We start from the raw sequence: 21,644 nt of genomic DNA, 5'->3' as shown, positions 1-21,644 counted from the left end.
AACAAACGGTGCTGGGAAACTGGATATTCACATACAGAGGAATGGAGTTGAGCATTATATAATGCCCTATACAAAAATTACCTCAAGATGGATCAACAGCATACATGTAAGGCCTAAAACAATCAAACTCTCAGAAGAAAACATATGACAAAAGCTTCATGACTCTGGATTTGGCAGTGATTTCTTGGATATGACACCAAAGGCAAAGATAATAAAAGAAAAAAATAGACAAATTTAACTTACTGAAAAATTTTAAATTTTGTGCATGGAAAGACATTATCACCAAAGTAAAAAGACAACGCACAGAATGACAGAAAATGTTTTGCAGATCAAATCTGCTAAGGGATTAATATCCAGAATACTACAGAGAACTCCTAAAACTCAACATAAAAACAAACAACCCAATTCAAAAATGGTCAAAGAATTTGAAGAATCCTTTTTCCAGAAAAGATATACAAATGGCCAATAAGCACATGAAAAGATGTTCAACATCACTAATTATTAGGGAAATGCAAATCACAACAACAAGGAGATAGCACCTCATATCCATTAGGATGACTATTATCAAAAAACTGGGAAAAAAAGCAAGTGTTGGCTAGAATGTAAAATAGTATGGCTGCCCTGACAGTATCCGCAAAAAAAATTAAGAGACAGAATTATCATATAATCCAGCAATTACACTTCTGAATATTTACTCCAAAGAAGTGAAAGCATGGTCTCAAAGAGATATATGTACCACCAAGAGCACAGCAGTATTCTTCACAATAGCCAAGAGGTGGAAGCAACACAAGTGTACACCAACAAACAACTGAACATGATGTGGTACATACATACAATGAAATATCATTCAGGCTTATAATATAAAGGAAGGAAATTCTAACACAGGCTACAACATGGATGAACACTGCAGACACTGTGCTAAGTGAAATAAGCCAGTCACAAAAAGACAATACTGTATGATTCCACTTATATAGGTACAGAGTAGTCAAAATCATGGAGACAGAAAGTAAAATGGTGGCTGCTAGGGGCTGGGAAAAAGGGTGGATGGGGACTTGATGTTTAATTGGTACAGAGTTTCAGTTTTGTAAGATGGAATAATTTCTGTAGATTGTACAACAATGTGAATGTACTTAACGCCACTGAACTTCACACTTAAACATAAGTAAAATGGAAAATTCTATGTTAAGCACATTGTACCACAATTCAAAAAAATTAATTCTGTGCTTGAAAAAAAAAAGGCAGAGAAATATATTTTATAAGAAAATATGTCAAAGAATTAAGTTAGATATTCCTTGGAAGCCAAAATAGAATGATTATGATTTTCTAGTTTATACCATTTAGCACTTTCCAAGTTTTTAATAATACGTACTTGTTTTTATATTAAAAAAAAAGTTGAATTTTAAAAAGAAGTTTGGTTCTTATTCAAGTAGTTCTGTGAGGTTAAAAGATTTTCAACAGAAACAAATTTCTAAAATTATGATAAAAATTATTAAACATTATTTCCTAATAGAAATCTCTCCAAAATCAGTAATTTACAAATATACATTAGGAATTCACCTTAATTTTAACTCTCTCTAATAAAGGGCAAAGATTTTAACTATGATACTAAGGCATATTTTTTGGTATTATTGATATCACTGCTTCCTGCTTTTGAGACTTTTCATACAAAATTCAGGTATATGTGATAATTACAGATTTTTTCCAATTTTTGAGTTAAGGTTTAGAGAACCAAAAAGCATGCTAGTCATGGTTTTAAAAAACTTCAGATTAACAATCCAACATATTCACTCAACAAACATTTTTTAAAAATCTATCATGGATAAAATTATCTTCTTTATTTTCCTAGAGTATTCAAACTATCCTATCAAAACTATAACTCATAAGTATCACCTTTCATCTTTCGATATTATATTTTCTTTTTAAAATGCCATTAATTCATTTCATCGTCTCTCTCCTTCCCTCTCTGTCTTTGCTTTTTAACCACTTAACTCCTCAGACTTTTAAAGGGTTAACTAACTAAAAGAGAAAATTTATAAGCACTACAATTATCAGCAAGTAAAACTATCCTTGTAAGTAGTTAATTTATGTTGAAAAAATCTGAAGTACCTACCCTGATAATATATATACCAAATACCTGAAATAACGTTTCAATGGCTTTAACATATTTCTTTGATATTAATGTAAGAAAATTATTTCATTCAAACAAACTGAATAAATATTAAATGCCGAATACCCTGCCAGAAAACAGGGATAACAATGGTTAAAGAGATGTGGCTTTTTTCCCACAGAATTGATGATATTGTTGTTAGTATGTTTCTTTTATAAAACTGCAAACTAATTGAGAATTTATTGAAATCTACTATTTTCTTAAATGGAATACCTCCTGATATGAAATAATTTTACTTATTACCTTAACATCCACAGTTGACCCTTAAACAACATGGGGGTTATGACCTGACCCTCCGTGCAGTTGAAAATACGTGTATATAATTTTATAGTTGGCCCTCCATATCTGCAGTCCCCCATCTGTGGATTCAACCAGCTGTAAATAGTACAGTACAGGGGTATATATTTATTGAAAAAAATCCATGTATAAGTGGACCCCACAGTTCAAACCCATGTTGTTCAAGGGTCAACCGGAATTTCACGTTAAATATCTGCTATTATCCACAATGACTCACTCAATTTTGACAAAATTTAACGAACTAAGGAAAATTATATGCTACTGAATGATTTATAAAAAGTACCCTCTTATCGTTCACCTACAAAGTCTCATTCAACACAGTTCTTTCACACTGCATACAAATCAATCAACTATCTCTCAGCAGTTGTCAATTCATGTTTCCCCTAGCTGAGCAGAATAAACTATTTATGGACTAAATATGCTAAAAGAGTACTAACAAAAAGACACACAGAATTCTTTAACAAAATGAAAGCAATATTTTGAAATATCTGCCAGATACCTCCGAGCCTCCTCAGGAATATTAACCTATAATCACTAAGATAAATCTAAACTTATATTTAGCTCTTATTCTTTTAAAACAAACAACTGAAAATGCTTAATGAAATAGGAATATAGATCTTACCAATGCAGGCCACTGAATCTGTTTGCTCTTTGATCCCTGAGTCTGGCTAGGGTTGTTCCTTCTGGCCCAGATTAAGTGGTATTCCACCAAGAAGGTTGAAAAATCTTCATAAACTTTAACCCACTCTCGTTTATCCCACTCAAGATGATCAAATTCCACATACACCTATGGAAAAGAAAACATAAACTCCATAAACAACACAGAGTGTGATATTTTAAAACATAAGCCCTGAAGTTAAATTAGAAAAGCCATTAACAAATTCATTATTCAAATTAATATTTCTCTAAAAATCATTATTTATCTAACATCTCCTTAACCAAATTATAACCCTTACTTATTGTATGGCAGGAAGATAAACTGTAAGTTTATTAAGAAAAGCAATTTACACAATATTGGTCAGTACAGACCAGCGAATATCTACTAAAGACATACTTAAGAACTATGCTGATACTGATGATTGTAAAAGCAGAAGTCAGGAAATGTTTTCTGAGGACCAAATAGTAAATATTTTATACTTTGCAAACCATATGGCCTCTGTCATAACTACTAATTTCTGACTTTGTAGTATGGAAGTAGCCACAGACAATATGTAAACAAATGAGTTTGGCTTTGTTCCAATAAAACTTTAATTACAAAGACAGGAGGCAGTGCAAGGATGGTTCAACATATGAAAAATCAATCAATGTTATATACCACATTAACAGAATGAAGAAAACTACATGATCATCTTAACTGACAAAGGAAAAGCATCTGACAAACTCAACACCCTGTCATTATAAAAATAGTCAAACTAGGAATAGAAGGAAACTACCTTAACTTAATGAAGATAATAATGGAAAACTCACAACTGAATCATACTCAATGATGAAAGACCGAAAGCTTTTCCACCAAAACAGGAACAAGACACGTGTGTTGTATTTGGAAAACTGAAGCTGACGCTTCTATGCTAAGTCATTCAATCATTCAACTCTTCTTTCCCCACCGTCATCCTTTTCATTCATAGAGCTGTCCTCCCTATTACATTATGAGTTATGTTGGAGGCCGTCTTCTTTTTTTTTTCCCACCCATCTTTTGCTCCCTTACACCTGAAGTGTTTCAGTTTCCACTTATTTAAATTCTGTTTGTTCTTCTGGCCTTGTTCAAGTTCTTAGAGGATGTTTATAACCCCCACTTCGATTCAAACATTTGAACATTTACAAGCAGTTTTTTCCCCCAGTTTATATTAGTATATAATCAAATAATGGGTACAAGCTCACTGAGGGCAGAACTGTTTCAGTGTTCACTGCAGTGCTGCATACATACAAAGTGCTTAACAAATATTACGTATCTCCTGCCTCTTGCAGACATCAACTTTTCAACATGGAGGCAAACTGCTAAAACATGTTTGATTTTGAGGTATCTGTGCTCCTGCCCATTAGGAAGCTAGTTAGATATGCTTACCTATTAGAATTGGGAAAGAGAAATACATTGTTCAAGGATTTAATCTCTGTTCATGGTTATCCACATGAAGGCACAGAAGAAGCTCTGTTGGCTTCTTCTAAAAATGCATCCTTAGGGGTTGAGCTGAGGTCCAAATGGCGTTATGCAAATATTTCAAACTATACCACTTTCTCCACTACTTTAAATCTTTCAAGATTCTCAATTACTCAATTGTGGTGTAAATGGATTTTGGGAAACTCCAGGAAACTGAAGCTGAGATAAGGCTCAGGAAAACCTTAGCACTATCTTTGCTTTCCCCTCATGGACAGTAATATGGTCTTGTTGACAAAATATTTCAGCCAAGAACCTAAAGAACCAAGGTTTATAAACGTCTCTTTATCTAAAAGGACATATTCAATGTAAATTCTTCCAAATGCAAAGCCCTTGATATAAAATTAAAACTTTCAGCTTGAAGTGAACTTTCTAAACTCACAGTTTATCTTGCATGGACAGTGTCATGGGCAGTTTTAGGAAATCTGCTAGGACCTTGGGGACAAAAGGAAACTAAAACTAGACATTCTGCTGCTTCTTTGCTATGCAGCCAATTTACCTCCATACTATCAACAATAGTGAAGGATTTGAGATTTAATTGTAGACAGACAGGTAGGTAAGTAGATAAATAGTTAGACAGTTGTGTGTGTGTGTCAATCTCTTATCTTTCTACAAAATAAAACAATGACCAGTAACTAGGAAAAGCCCCTATTGTTTCACAATATATTCTATTCAATGACATTAATAAAGAAAATTAAAGTCACACAACTGTTTCTGCTGTAAAAATCAAATGATATAAGACAAATTTAGTTATTTTTACCATGGTTTCAATAATAATAATGTTGATATTATATCAATTTAGTGCAATGAAGGCCTCATCTTTTTATTTACTGCAAAGGAAGGGTGGGGATCTACATAATGTCATGTGAGAACTACGAAGAGTTCCCAGGCCTGATTCTGCCAAAACCAACCAGCCACCACAGGCTAAAACTACTTAGACTCTAAGAATCTTTAATGTTAAAAATAAATGCGTTAGACTACACTAACATTTCTCAAAATATAATCTATATTATAGAATCATCATTTCTTTGTATATAAATAAGCATTAGGGAAGCCAAATAAGTCATGCACAAAGTTCATGAACTAATAAGTTAAAGTAACAAATGTCTAATTTTACCAGAGGTCTTCTCAAGTCTTTTAATATGCCAGTGTTCATTATGCATTATTAATAATAAGGGAGTTTATACCGTGAGATTTTTCCCAATTTCTTTGTCCATAAAATCTTCTATTACGGGGTACTTAATATTTTTCTATAAAATAGCAGTAGGGGGGAAAAACAGACTCGTTTTTTCACACAATTTACCTGTCTACAAATTTATATAAATAATTTGGTAATAAGAAATCAAGGGAGAAGAAGAGGAGGGAGATTAGCAGATGCAAACTGGATATTATATATAGGATGGATAAACAATAAGGTCCTACTGTACAGCACAAGGAACTATATTCAATATCCTGTGATAAACCATAATGGAAAAGAATATGAAAAAGAATATATATAAATAACACACATAACCTTTTAAAATAGCTTTTATAAACAAACAAAAAAAGAAATCAAGGGGGGGCCAAAACCTGGTCATCTCTGCCCAAATACTCAAGGAGGTAGGTAACTAGATAGTAAATTAATGGGGTTTAAACTGTAATACAGTAAATGTTTTACTCAAAACATTAAAAAAATGCCCTATGCCTTTATAAAATCAGAAATGTTTAACTATGGCTTACTAATTCATACATGTTAAAATTAAATTATCAAATTAAAATGGTAATTATAGCAGATTAGGTTAGTTTACCTTCCTCTCTAATGAATAAAGCATACTTATTTCAAAAGATATTTTGTAAGCAGATATTTTATATAAAAGTAATGAAATAGAGGAATACGATAAATCAACAAAGTAATGTTTTTATTATTACTGGCTTAGAGTCATATTTAAAATAAGTTTTCTAGATTATAGGAAGAAATTGTGAAAACAAAATTAAAATCATTTGGTGACTTCATTTATTAGTTAAGACAAAAGAGACATTACAGAAAATAATTTCATGTAAATTATATAAAATAAGGAAGCTAGGTCTCTTTTTAATTTTACTTTACAAAAAACGTAAACAAATGTAACCATAATTTTAGGTTACTTCAAAAGTTTACACTTTTATTAACATTAAAAAGGGTCAAAATTAATAGGCACTCATGAACTAGCCCAAGCTTAAACAAAGGGTATGTTGAGCAATAATCAATAAATCTAAGAATTATTTTAAAGAATAGGTTGATCTTAGAAAATAATGAACTGTAAATTTAGAATTAAACCTGAGAAATAGTCTGACATAATCCAAGGTATAAGCAGTTTGAAACAATGGTAAGTGGCTTCTGCTATTTCCTCTCTCTTTTATTTATTACAGCCATCCTAGTAGGTATGATAAAATCCAACATTTTAATAAACAAGTATTATATTCTGTGTAGTTATATTAAATTTGCTGTGGTGAACTAAAATTAAAATCATAAGGACAATTCTACAGAGGAGTCCAATACATATTCACACTAAAACAGTATATTACTGTAATGACAATCACAAGTAAAATTACAATACACATTGTGATATATAAATCTAGGCTCTGAAAATTCTAAAATACTCTGGGGATCACAGATAATCATTCATTTCCCAAGGGGCATTCAAACCTCTATCAGAGTTAACCAGTATTATTGATAATGGAAATAAAAGCAATACCAGTAACAACAAAAACAGCTAACACTTCAATAGTGCCTGCTATGTCCATATATTAAGCCATTTAATCATTACATATACCCTGTAAGTAGGCACTATTAGGATCAACTTTTTCAAAAGCAGAAACTGAGATACAGAGAAATTAGTTGCTTAAGGTCAAACACCTAGTAAATGATGGAATCAATGAAAACAATAAAATAGCTTCTAAGAGGCTTCACAGTTACACAGCAGCATAGTCCCTACAAGGTGATGCACACAACAAGTGATAAATCACTTGAATAGAGAGGGATGTCTGGGTAGCTGACTCCTTTGTGGCATAAAGGTAGAAGAACCACACACTTAAAATGGCCTTAAGATTTTCCACAATGAGTCTGCAAGTTAGAGCCCTAGGGGGCAAAATGAGAAAAAGGGTCAAACAAAGATAGCAAATAGTAAAATAAAAGAGACCAAGCTTGCTTTCAGTATCTACATTGTTTAATAAAAGAGACTAAGTGTGCTTTCAATATCTATATTGCTTACTCCTCTTCTCTATGAATTACTTACCTAATAGTCTTACTACTTGGTGAATAATAAGATGCATCAAGAAATGCAAACTATTCAAAGATGCTTAAGTTACAATTACCTTCTTTACATCTAATGAAAAAGAATTATATTCCCATCATCTTCTAAGTTCCTTATTATATTATATAATTCAGTATATATACTACTATCTTTTGGATAAATTATGCATAGTATTTAACATAATATCATTGATGATGATGACTGTCTTAGTCTGCTTGTGCTGCCTTAACAAAATACCACAAACAACAAAAACTTATTTTCTCACAGTTCCAGAGGCTGGAAGACTGAATAGAGCAAGGTCTGCTTATGAGGACTCTCTCCTTGGTTGTAGACAAGCTGCCTTCTCACTGTGTGCTCACATGACCTCTTCTTTGTGGGAGCACAGATGGTCTCTTCTTATTAGGGCACTAATCCAATCATGAGGGTCCCAGCCTCATGACTTCACCTAACTGTAATTATCTCCCAAAGACCCCATCTCCAAATACCTTCACACTGGGAGTTAGGACATATGAATCTGGGGGGACACAAACACCAAGTCTATAACATTAGTAATGAGAGCAGCAGCTAAAATTTGAGGGCTTACAATGTGTTGGGTAAGGTTTTACAAAAGAGAAAACTAAGGCATAGAGAAGTTAAGCAATTTACGGCTTTTGGACAATTTTTCAAATGATACACAACTGAAAATGGCTAAAAAGGACAAAAACCAACAGTTCAGCTCTTTTTTAGCATAAGGAGGCATTTTAGAGACCACAGTGGTTTCTAGACAATATAAAAGATGAGGAAGAGAGAGAAGGAGCTTTACCAAACAAGGAGGAAAAAGCTTTCCAGGAGCACAAACTCTGGGGATGCTATTAAAGCACAGGAATGAATTACTGAAGAGAGCTCTTCTATGGGTTAAAAGGGATTCCTGGGAATAGTTTACAAAACTGAAGGCATTAGGATGTAACTCAAGAGTTTAAAGGAGAGGGAGAGCAACTAAATATATAACAAAGAAAAACCTAAGTTAAATGCAAAGTCCTGAATACTACAAATGCTTGTTAATAAATCCCCAACATAATTTGTTTAGAGAAGACTCAAATTCTGGTTTTGGTCTTTTGAGACATGATTAGAAACTGAATTAACTATTAATGTTTTTATAGAAAAGAGGTCAAATGCAGAAGCTCCCATAATATATCATTCCAATTCTAGGAGTACTTTTAAAAGTAGGTTGGAAATCTTACAACACGAGTATCAATCGTCTACTAAGTATGTTAGTTTTTGTTTTTTTTTTCCTTAGCAATTGATTATTAGCCTCTTAAGCTCAGTCCTAGAGCTCCACAGTTTTGAAAATTTATGCTGGCAGTCTTCTACTTTCAATCACCCAGCTGGCAAGCCATTCTCAAAACTTTTCTGCCGCTATTACTGCTACCAACTCCAAATCCAGTGACCCCTTTCATAGCTTTCTCTTGCAGCTACAAGATGTTTTGTTCCTTCCTTCTTGTAAAAGAACTTAATAAAAAACTGGGTCTTTCCTCCCCCTTTCTATAACAGAGAGTATACAATGTTCTTGTCTATAACCATGTGGTCTTTCTTTAACTGGGCTCCGGAAGACAGTGTAATAGGCAGTTAACCTTTCAGGTAGCTGAGGCAGCTCAAAATCATCACAGATACTCTTCTTTTCAGATTTGATTTTCCAGTTAAGTAACTTCTCAAAGAGTTGGCCAGAGGTAAAATATATTTCTCTGATACTTTGAATTTAAAACTCAAGTACTTTAATTCCTTATTTTCACAGTACTGAAAACTACTTCTGCTTTTACTTTTTTTTTTTGTACTGTTAATTTCCTCCATTTACCTTCTGAAATAGATTTTTAAGAACGTTACCATAGAAATGAAGACTTGCTATAACAATGTAAAGCAGTGGTGAATGTCCTTTCTTTATACTATTTATAAAGAACTCAGCACTGGGGCACTGGTAACTGAGTCGTAAAATTAAAATACACTTCTGTTTCTCGATCTAACTGTTCATGTGTATGTTAATAAAATATTTAATTAATTGGGATCGAGAAACATGCTACTTATTTTATCAATGAAGAAAACTAAGTAATAGAGGAAAGTGTACCTTGAAAGGCAGAAACAAATATATCTAAGAAAAATGTACTGTGTTCTAAATATATTATTTTTATGTAGGACAATAGCACTGCTATCCATCTGAAATACTACAGAACTAAAAAACAAGCTAAAAGGCTCCTAACGAGCCAAGGAAGATGTTTCAAATTCCATTCCCTACAGGCAAATGCACTTTACGCAAAGGTAAACTCTCTCATTTTGTGTCAGACCTTACTGACACTAGTATAAAGATAATAATAATAATAAACTACATTATCTAGTTTCCACGTCTAAAGCATATTATAAAAGCAAAACAGGGAGAGAGCTTCTGAAGACATGCTTCCATAGCATTCTAAAAACTATAAAAAAGTTTCATGAAGACTTTAGAAAATCTTTCACCCTAGGACTCAAAATTGGTCAGAAAATAGTATCACTGTATTATAATTTATATTAAATGGGCATTTAATTGAAAAACATACGCAAAACATTTTTTTAAAAACCCTGTATCATTTACTTTCATAGCACCATATACTTTGTAACATTTGACACAGATAAAATATGTTTGTGTATATTTAATGTTTGTCCCCTCTACTACTAGTTTGTAATAAATATCTGTTTAATGAGTGATGCAGAAAAAGTCTAAATTTATATCCAGAATCATCTAAGATGATGCAGAAATGTATTTTAGAAAACTCTCATGCAAATGGCTAATGTATTTAACACATATTCTATAACATTTATACACCAGCTTTATTCATAATTGCCAAAATTTGGAAGTAACCAAAATGTCTTTCAATAGGTGAACAGATAAACAAGTTGTGGTACATCCATACAATAAAACATTAGTCAATGATTTTTTTAAAAAAGACCATCAGAATGAAACAACTGTTTTTAGTCACTGTCAAAATTCACTACTAGTGTATTACTTAAAGTTAATCAGTCCTTCTTTAATACTTCTACACTTCCAGTTAACTAACACAGTATTCAATATCAGAATTTGTATTTGGACAATTATACAAGGCTTTTCCTACCAACCTAAGGTCTCAAGACAGTGCCAGTGTAGAGTGTTATGAAGAGCACTGGGGAAAGAAATTTCAGCCACCTAGCTTTTGAGACATCAACAGCACTTAAGCAGTTAAGTCATCTGAAATTATAACTAAAACTAACAGAATTTTTAAATAATGGTACCAGAATATTCACTATCAGAATAAGTACACTCATACTAAAACTGTGCACTCATTTTGAGGTAGATATCTATTTTATTTTTTCTATTGCAGAAAGAAAACCGTAAGATTCCAAGTCTTTTTATTTTTATTCTTTGAATTGAAAACTAGGGCTTACTATCCTTGTCAAACATTTTAGATACAAGAATTACTCTAGGCATAGGAGAATGACCTCATTATGTTTCATCCCTATCATATACTTGGCTGATACCTGTATTAAAGAACAGCAAGTGTCATTACAAAGGGTCATTGCACAATTATTATTAGGTGTCTCACCCATATATGCTGTATTCCAAGACACAATTATCACCACAGATCCTTGACACTTACTTTGTGGAGATCATCTGGACTTCCTTGGCCTCAGATCCTTTGATCTTAAATTGAGTCTGAAACCATTTAAATTTCCTGGGCTGCCAAATTATCTTTCATGTGTTTTCGAGAATAGAGAGCCCTGTGTGGTGTTTTCTGTAAACATAAAGAGGATAACCTACCAAGCAATCATCAAAGTATGGAATACACCTTTGCTTATTTCCAGGGACCTAGTTTTAGGCCATCTACCTCATAGGGCTAGAAAATCTATTAGTGGATCTATGTAAAAAACTGTAAAGCCAATTTGTTGTACTTTTGGAGGCCCCCCCAATTAATTTTTTAGCAATAAATTTATAATTGTACTTTCTGCCTCAAGGATACTGTGGCTAGCAATAGGTTTTATTATGAATTTGCTGAGTCATGTCTAAAAAGCACAGTTACCATTAAGACTTTAACTTACTTCAGCTATAAAGGATAGTTCCAGCTGGCAGATAAAAGTATGAATTTTTAAATTTATGAGAAAATAAACATGAGGAATATCCCTCCTCTCAAAAAAACAAACAACTTGCACCTTTGAGACTGTATGTGCATTCTGACCAAATATACCTTTATCCCTAACAGAAATCAACCATAAATAAATAATGGACTCTTTCTATCATGGTGGGCCAGCAATCCAGTTTGACAGAGTCTGATCTCTGACTGAAGCTGAGACTAAGCACCAGCCCAGAAACCTGAGAGAAGCACCTTGGTTTCTGGAGTCTTGGGTGGGAAGAGAATATATAACGCCATACACTCCTGATTCGCATCAAAGCAGTTAGCAGTATTTTAAGATAATAAAAAGTAGCAGAAATTGATCAAAATAAGTTTAGGATGTATATAAGAAAATTAGAAAACACGCATTTTTAAAAAATGAAGGTCTAAATAAAAGGACAGATACACTGTGTTTGTTAAAGACTCAATATTCTTAAAGTAAAATTTCCCCCCAATTGATCTATAAACTCAATGTAATTCCAAAAAAAATCGCAGCAGGATTTTTGCAGACTCTTAAATTTATATGAGAGGCAAAAAGATATAGAATAGACCAAACAACTTCAAGAAAGAAGAAAAACGTTGGATGACTCACACTAATTGGTTTCAAGACGCATTACAAAGCTACATTAATCAAGACAGTGTGGTAGTGACAAAAGACACACAAATCAATGTAAGAGAATAAAGTCCAGAAACAGATCCATATAGAACTGACAACTGATTTTTGACAAATGTACAAATGCAATTCAAAGGAGATAACCTTTTCAACAAATGATGCTGGGATAACTGGACACCCCTATGCAAACAAAACAAAACAAACCCCCCCGAAACCCTTCAATCCATACTTCACACCATATACAAAACTTAGGCCACAACAGGTTATAAAGTTGAACGTAAAACCTAAAACTTTTTGGAATAAAGTCTTTGTGGCAAATAATTCTTAGAAATGACTTCAAAAGCACAAAACATAAAAGAAAAAATGTAATTACTTAGATGTCATTGAAATTTAAAGTTTTTGCTCTGGGAAAGACAATGTTAAGAAAATGAAAAGCCACAGACAGGACAAAAAAAAAAATTATAAATTGTTTATCTGACAAAAGACTTGTATCCAGGATATATAAAGAACTGCCAAAATTCAAGAGAAAGAAAACAAAGCAATCGAAAAACATAGGAAAAGATTTGAACAGATACTTCACTGAAGAAGATATACAGGTGGCAAATAAACTAATGAAAAGATACTCAAAATCATTAGTCATTGGAGAAACGCAAATAAAAAGCACAATAAGATATTACTGCATACCTAACAGTATGGCTAAAATTTCAGCCTTGTGAAATAAAACTTGTACTTATACAAAAGCCTGTATACGAATGTTTAGAGCAGTTTTACTTTTAATAGACAAAAGTTACAAACAACACAAACAGGGAATGGATGAACAAACTATGGTATATCCATATAATGAAATATTTCTCAGCAATAAAGAGGAAGAAACTACTGATACAGGCAACAATATGGATACATCTCAAATGCATCAGGATAACTGAAAGAAGCCTGACTCAAAAGGTTATCTATTATATGGTTCTATTCACATGACATTCGGGAAAAGACAAAACAAGGACTGAGAATTGATTATTAATTGTCCAGGGTTAAAGGGGGTGGAGGATTTGAAGGTCTGACTACAAAGGAGTGGTAACAAAAGGAAATTCTATGAGTGATTCAACTGTTATACATGTTGACTGTGGTAAAGGTTACCCTACAATGCCATTGTCCTAACTCAAAAGAACTGTTCACCAAAAAAAGTAAATTTTACTCTAATTAAAAAAAAAAATTGTAAGTAGAAAATTTAACTGAAAAGGTAAAGAAGGAGGAATGAGCGTGATGGAAAACTATGCCACTGCCTTTCCCCAAAGGAATGACGTAATAGTATTATACTTATTGATATTCTACTATAAAGCTTCATATGCCTTTTGGGGTAAAGAATAAAATAATGGGATGGCAATCATATATTCTGACGGGCCAGAAATTTCTGCAATTATACATTATCATGGTATGGGTTGATCCCAGGATCCTTTTTCCTTGAGAAAGAGAAAGAAAGAATTAAGTCCTCTGACAGAGCCATTTTTTGCTTTGAAAAGGCAAATGTGGAAGTAGAAGTGAGGGTGAGGAAAGAGCTATGGAAACACTAACAACCTGAAATTAAACACACACACACTCCCCAAATGCCATACAACTGGTAACGTAGCAACTTCAGCTGAAAGAGAAGAGCATGCCCTAAAATGAAAAGGACATAAATGTCAGGTCCCAGAAAGTTTAAGATATGGAACTTATTTATAAACTTGCAAATGTTTTGTTCCCAGGAGCTCTTAGAAGGGGATACCCCAATTTTTTAAAGAGAAACTAACGATACCTTTTCATCATAGGCACAAGGGGTCACTGGAGCACAGAGTTATTAGGTGTGCCTTATGCTACACCTAAGGACTTTCCCTTTGTTCAGCCAAAAAAAGGAAACCAACAGTTGGTACACTTAACTGTATTTCTGTTTTTCTCAGTTGAAGAAAGATTTTACAAGACTGGATTTAAATGTACACATTTTTTCAACAATCAAACTCATGGGATGAATTTTTCCTTCTATCAAACCCTATCAACAAAAACTGTTTTGCTCTCTTAATTCTGATTAGGTCAACTATAATGCTTGAATTTAATAAATATCCACAGAGCCCTTCAAATGAAAATCACCACTATTTAACTGATTTCATCTTTTAATCTATGGTTCTCCAGCACAAGAGAGTGAAAGACACAAACACTTAAATTCATAAATAATTCTTCAACTATTTAGCATGCTAGATTACTGACAGATTTTGGATACAAGAAAAGATATTTTGAAAAATATAATTGTTCTTTTTTAGTTTTAACTTTTTTTTTTAAACCCCACATTTGTTTACTTTTATTTTTGGGGCTGTGTTGGGTCTTCGCTTCTGTGCCAACTATTTAGCATGCTAGATTACTGACAGATTTTGGATACAAGAAAAGATATTTTGAAAAATATAATTGTTCTTTTTTAGTTTTAACTTTTTTTTTTAAACCCCACATTTGTTTACTTATTTATTTTTGGCTGTGTTGGGTCTTCGCTTCTGTGCGAGGGCTTTCTCTAGTTGTGGCAAGCGGGGGCCACTCTTCATCGCGGTGCGTGGGCCTCTCACTATAATGGCCTCTCTTGTTGCGGAGCACAGGCTCCAGACACGCAGGCTCAGTAGTTGTGGCTCACGGGCCTAGTTGCTCCACGGCATGTGGGATCTTCCCAGACCAGGGCTCGAACCCGTGTCCCCTGCATTAGCAGGCAGATTCTCAACCACTGCACCACCAGGGAAGCCCTTAACTTTTCATTATATAGAGAAATAACAATGGATTCCCATGTGTCCATCATCTAGTTTCAACAATTTCACCTCATGGCCAATCTTCTTTATACTAAAAAAAATTGTTAATTCTGCAAAATTATTCATTATCAGTCATCATTCAAGTTTCCCAGGATAGTCTTTTTTTTTCCTTTTCAGTTTGTTCAAATTAAGACCCAAACAAGTTCCACAAATTGCAACTGGTTGACGTGATTCTTACATCTTTTTATCTATATAGGTTCTACCATCTCTTTTCCTCCTGCAACTTTCTTGTTAAAGAAGTCAAGTCATTCGTTCCAGTCTTCAGTTACCTGTATTTTGCTGATTATACACTTCTATGGCATTTTTAAACATGTTCCTCTGTTCCTGTATTTTCTGTAATTGTTGAATCTAGAGTCTTAAATTCCGAACTGATAGAGAAGACAACCTCACACAATGTACCATGTTCTTCATTGAGGCATATATGTATTACCATATATCTTTCTGTGGTAATAGCAGCCAATGACAAATATGGCTTAAATCCACTACTTCACTGACAGTTGCATAATAGTGATACACAAATTTTATCGTTCCTTCATTTACTATCTGGAATATGTCTAATAAGTGAAAATTCCCCTCATCAAATCTTCAGTATCCAAGAGGTAGTTTGTTTAGGAAAGGAAAAGTAAATGCTCGATTTTTATGAGTTTTTCAAATACAGTTGCCCCTCACAATATCTGCAAGGGACTGGTTCCAGGACCACCCCCCCCCACCGCCCTCAGCTCGCACTCATGGACACCAAAATCCACGATGTTTTAAGTCCTTTACTTAAAATAGCGCAGTATTTGTGTATAACCTATGCCCCCCCATGTATGTTAAATCATCTTTAGATTATGTATAATACCTAATACATTGTAAATGCCATGTAAATACTGTATATACAATGTAAACACTATGTAAATAGTTATCAGTGCTGGGCAATTTCAAGTTTCACTTTCTAAAATCCACCCCCCTCCCCCCAAGTATTTTCAATTCATGGTTGGTTGACTCCACAGATATAGAACTCACAGATATGGAAGGCCATGGAAAACAGACTGTAATGAGTTAGTATCCTAACGTCCCAGAATGGTAAATAATGAGAGGTTTTTAGGGGAGGAATCATTATTAAAAACTCTTGGATTTAAATAAATGTAGTAATGCTTCAAATCACTGCAGTTTTTATTCCTATTGCTTTCAAATTTCCCATCTTTGGCCAGTGAGAGCCTCTTCAATTAGTTTCGGAGTCTTCTAGACATGACCTTAGTAGTCTTTGATAGTTTCCTTGCTTCCAGGATAACAAAATACCCCAGGGTCATCTTGTCCAACTCCTGCCTGAGACCTGAAATCAACCATATATCCATATACGCTTCTCAATAAGAAATAGCTTTCAGAGACAACAATCGGGGTTCTAGGAGTGCTCACCACTCCTGAGCTGGTCAGATATACTGGTCAGAGTTAGTATGTCTTGATACTTCCAAATAAAATTCTACATTTTTTTTAAATGACATCAATCTTATATTCCTACCTCATTTCTCCCATATTGAAGATCCTGTTAAACAATGACACCAACACAAATCCATTTACTTTGCTGCACAATACATATACAACAAACTAGGAATAAGAATACCAACACTGTGATTAATGAAAACACTGTTCTTATGTTGCTCTTTTGTCCTTAGGGTATAACCTACTAGGCATGTATAATCAAGTTACTGTGTTATAAAGTCACTTAAAATAGTTCCTTCCTATGGTTATACCACTTATGCTTCTTTGCTTCATTTTGCTTTCACTTTTAGGATCTTTTTTTTTTTTTTTTTTCGGTATGCGGGCCTCTCACTGTTGTGGCCTCTCCTGTTGTGGAGCACAGGTTCAGCGGCCATGGCTCACGGGCCCAGCCACTCCGCGGCACGTGGGATCTTCCCGGACCGGGGCACGAACCCGTGTCCCCTGCATCGGCAGGCGGACTCTCAACCACTGCGCCACCAGGGAAGCCCTAGGATCTTATTTTTTAATGATTCAAACTTGTTTTAAAATTACATAAAACATTTACATGGTTTCAAAGTCATACCTAAAAAACAAATATATGCACAGAACTCTAGCTATCCCTTCCATCCTTGTTCCCTATGATGGATTAGTTTTTGGTTAATCCCTAGGTTAAAAAAAATCAAACAGAAATGCACATATACAATATATATATATTTAGTTAAATAGCATACTTTATGAATTTTTCTATACCTTATTATTTTTATTTCATAATATGTATACTGGCCATCATGTCACAGAAGATATTGCTTATTTGCTTGTATACCTATAAAATATTTCATTGGGTAGATAAACGTTTTACTCAGTCACAACCCTATTGATGGGTTATTTCAGTCTTTTGTTATTATAAATAGGGCTGCTATGACTACAGCCTTGTGCACATGTCATTTTGTATTTATGCCAATCTATGTTTGGGATATATTCCTAGAAATAAGATTTACTGGATAGAAGAGTAAATGAGGGGCTTCCCTGGTGGCGCAGTGGTTGAGAATCTGCCTGCTAATGTAGAGGACACAGGTTCGAGCCCTGGTCTCTGAGGATCCCACACGCTGCAGAGCAACTGGGCCCGTGAGCCACAACTACTGAGCCTGCGTGTCTGGAGCCCGTGCTCCGCAACAAGAGAGGCTGTGACAGAGAGAGGCCCACGCACCGCCATGAAGAGTGGCCCCCGCTTGCCACAACTAGAGAAAGCCCTCGCACAGAAACGAAGACCCAACAGAGCAAAAATAAATAAATTGATAAACTCCTACCCCCAACATCTTCTAAAAAAAAGAGTAAATGAATATGAATTTAGCTAGAAATTGCTAAATTCCCTACTATAGGAGGTTGCACCATTTTGTATTCCAATAGACAATGTCTGAGAGTGCGTACTCCTCCACAAGTTCACAAATGGATATGTTGCCAATACGGGAAGAGAAGGGAATGAAGGACAATCTGATATGGTAGAAATTCTCAGTGTATTCACTTTTTACCTTTTATTTTCTATTTTAATGCTCTACTCTTATCTTTACTTCCTGTCTTGTTCTTAGTTTGGGTTTCATTTGCTCTTCTTTTTCTCTCTTAAGGTGGAACCTTAGGTCACTGATTTTACTTTCCTTCTTTTCTTTATGTAAGTATTTAAACTTATAAACTTCTCTCTAAACCAACATTCATTCTCAGGCACTACCATTCTGATGTGCTATATTTTCATTATCATTCGGTTCAAAATGACTTCTAATTTCCCTTATGATTTCTTCTTTGACCTACCAATTTTCCAGAAGTGTACTGTTTAATATTAAACCTTTGAGGTGTTTTCCCCAGACGTTATACTGTTACTGATTTCTAATTTAATTCCACTACGTTCCAAGAATATACTCTTGTATTATATCCATGCTTTTAAATTTATTTAGGTGTTCCATATGTATTAATTAAATCAAGGTGATTGATAGCTTTTCGGATCTTTAATCTCTTTGCTAGCTTTTTATGTAGTTGTTCTACCAATTGCTGAAGGAGGGGTGTTAAAACCTCCAACTATGACTGTAAAATTTTCTATATAAAATCTGTCATTCTGTAAAATTCTGCTTATGTATTTTGAAGCTATGCTATTAGGTACACATATATTTGTCACTGTTATGTCAGAACTGTCCCACTTTTTTTCTGATTATTAATACTCTTTCTTGAAGAGTACCTTAGCCACATCAACTCTCATATGGCTACTCTACACATTTTATCTTTTTCTGTTCATTACTTTCAGCCTATCTGTGTCTTTGTATCTAAAGAGAATTTCTGGTGGACCGTATATGCTTGGATCTTACTTCTGTTTTATCCATTCTGACATTCTGTCTTTTAATTGGACTGTTTTAAGTCATTAGCATTTATTGTACTTATTAATATGGTTGAGTCTATCAATTTACTACTAGTTTTCTGTTTATCACCTCCACCCTATTCACTTGAACAGAAAACCTCTGGGGTAATCTTATTTGAAACCCCGGGATCAAATGTCAAGTCACTTGGGACAGGGAGATGGAGGAGAAGCTGGCATCTCTGTGCAGGGAGCCTGCAGTGAGCTTCAGGGGATGCTGTGCTCCCAGGATTGGTGTTTTGGAGATGACAAGTGTCTTGGCTTGGCCTCCTGAGCCCTGTTGGAGTCTCCTGTAGGTCCTCGTGCAGACCAGTGGTCCACAGACTAATTGGGCTGGACCTGAGGCCAGCTTTCATGTGTTCCTGGTGGGGTTACTGTGATGGCAACTCAAGGGAGACCCCAGGGAGCCACTGTTACTGACTAGGAAATTGTTTTTTGTTTTTTTTTTTTAAACGATTTTGGAATACTGTTTTTTTTTTTTTAGACCGTTCTCATAGTACTTTTTTAAAACTTAAGTCAGCATTGTCTTCCAGTGTTAAAGGCCCCCCTCACCTCTGCATTTAAGGTGTCAATCAATACAAAGGAATGGAACACCCATCCTGAGCCAATTCCATTATGTGTAAATTCGTACTATTTTAATTTTTTATGCAATCTGATGAGTAGATGAGCTCAGATTTAAAATTCTTAAAAGCACGTTTATTGTAACAAGAATTGTTATGTATTAATACTGCAGTTTTCAATAAAGATTGACTTGTGTTAAAAATAATAATTATTATTATTTTTGTTCTGTTGCTCTTTCTCTGCCTTCTTTTGCATTGCTTGAATATTTTTTAGAATTGTATTTTAACTAATGAAACTAATGAAAATTTAAACTTTCTAGTAGCCACATAAAAAAAGGAAAAACAAGACAGGTGAAATTTTAAAATATATTTTAAGCTAATATATCTAAAGGTTATAATTTCAACAAGTAAGCAATATTTTAAGTTGAGATTTTTACATTCTTTTACTCATACTAAGTCTTTAAAATCTAGTTTGTATATTATATTTATAGCACATTTCAACTGGGACTAGCCACATTTCAAGGATTCAACAGCCACATGTAGTTGGTGGCTACCATATTAGACAGACCAGCCCTACCTCATTCTGTAGTACAATGTATCGTTTTCTTCATTTTCAGAGTGAGAGGGTTACCTTTAACAGTCTTTGTATCCAGAATTATTTGGTTGCACACCAGAACACTAAATTATGACTCAAACATTTTAAAGTAATTTATATGTGTTCACTTCACTTAGCATTTTAATGAAACTTATTTATAAATAAATCTAAAGTTTTTAATTAATTCCAATTGATGCAGTTTTCTTTTTAAATCTTTTTCTTAAAAACTACAAAATCCTTAAGAATTTAAAAATGTCTGTTAGCTGAATTTTAAAACTGAAGAGAAACATGAATTTTACTAATATATTTTCAAAATAATAGTAAGCTATCATGTGAGGAGTTATAAATGAAAGGATATGTATGTAATATACAATCAAAAAATAAATTAATAAATTTAATGGTTTCTGTAATTACAGATTTCACGTTTGACACGATCAACCAAGACTATTCTGTTAAAAAATAAGTAATTCCCGTATTATGCAAGAATATGGCAGGCTATCCTATAAACTTTTCCCACAATTACTTATTTTCTCTATAGGGAAAGGTTCCCAAACATGTGCTCCATAGAAAAAAAATATGTTCCCCAAAAGATACATCAAACTGAACTGCATTCAAAATGAAAGAGAAATTATATATTTTCTTAGACTATAAGATATGAGGATATCTGTACATATTCTAGATTGTATGTGTTTCACAATAAATCCAGAGGTATGACTGAGTACACAAATGTTGGTTACCTGATGGCATTTATGGTTGTCAGAGGAGCTAAAGCTTTCTAGGAGCCAAGCAAAAGATAATGAGTTAAATAAGCCAGTATTCACTATGTGATATAAAAACATGTCCATAATTGCATTATTACCACTGATACAATAAATGCAGTCATTTAATTTGGAGTCCTACGAGCGGCCTATGTACACTTTAGTATCACTTTCTATGACAGGCTAAAACAACAGAGTATAAATAATTAATCTGTACATTCATCTGAAGGTAAGTTTAGAGCTGTGCTATTCTAGAGAATCAACATGAACTACAAATGTGATCCAATATGTAATTTTAAATTTTGTTAGACACATTTACAAAGTGAAGAAGAACAGATAAATTCTACTAATATATTTTCAAATATATATATATATATATATGAAAATATCATTTCAATGTGCAATCA

At 33.7% G+C, this 21,644-nt stretch overlaps 1 protein-coding gene across 1 annotated transcript in view; it reads right to left on the bottom strand.

Moving 5' to 3' along the window:
• JMJD1C (jumonji domain containing 1C) overlaps positions 1–21,644 on the bottom strand; it is a 248,697-nt gene that overhangs the window by 171,825 nt on the left and 55,228 nt on the right. The window contains exon 2 of the mRNA XM_007446796.1: positions 3,087–3,251. Coding sequence (XP_007446858.1) covers positions 3,087–3,251 — 165 coding nt within the window. The remainder of the gene's footprint in view (positions 1–3,086; positions 3,252–21,644) is intronic.

Source organism: Lipotes vexillifer, unplaced genomic scaffold, assembly GCF_000442215.2.
Source record: "Lipotes vexillifer unplaced genomic scaffold, Lipotes_vexillifer_v1.1 scaffold1562, whole genome shotgun sequence".
Taxonomy (NCBI): domain Eukaryota; kingdom Metazoa; phylum Chordata; class Mammalia; order Artiodactyla; family Lipotidae; genus Lipotes; species Lipotes vexillifer.
Note: the sequence above shows the minus strand (reverse complement) of the source record. Positions and strands in the feature narration are given on the sequence as shown.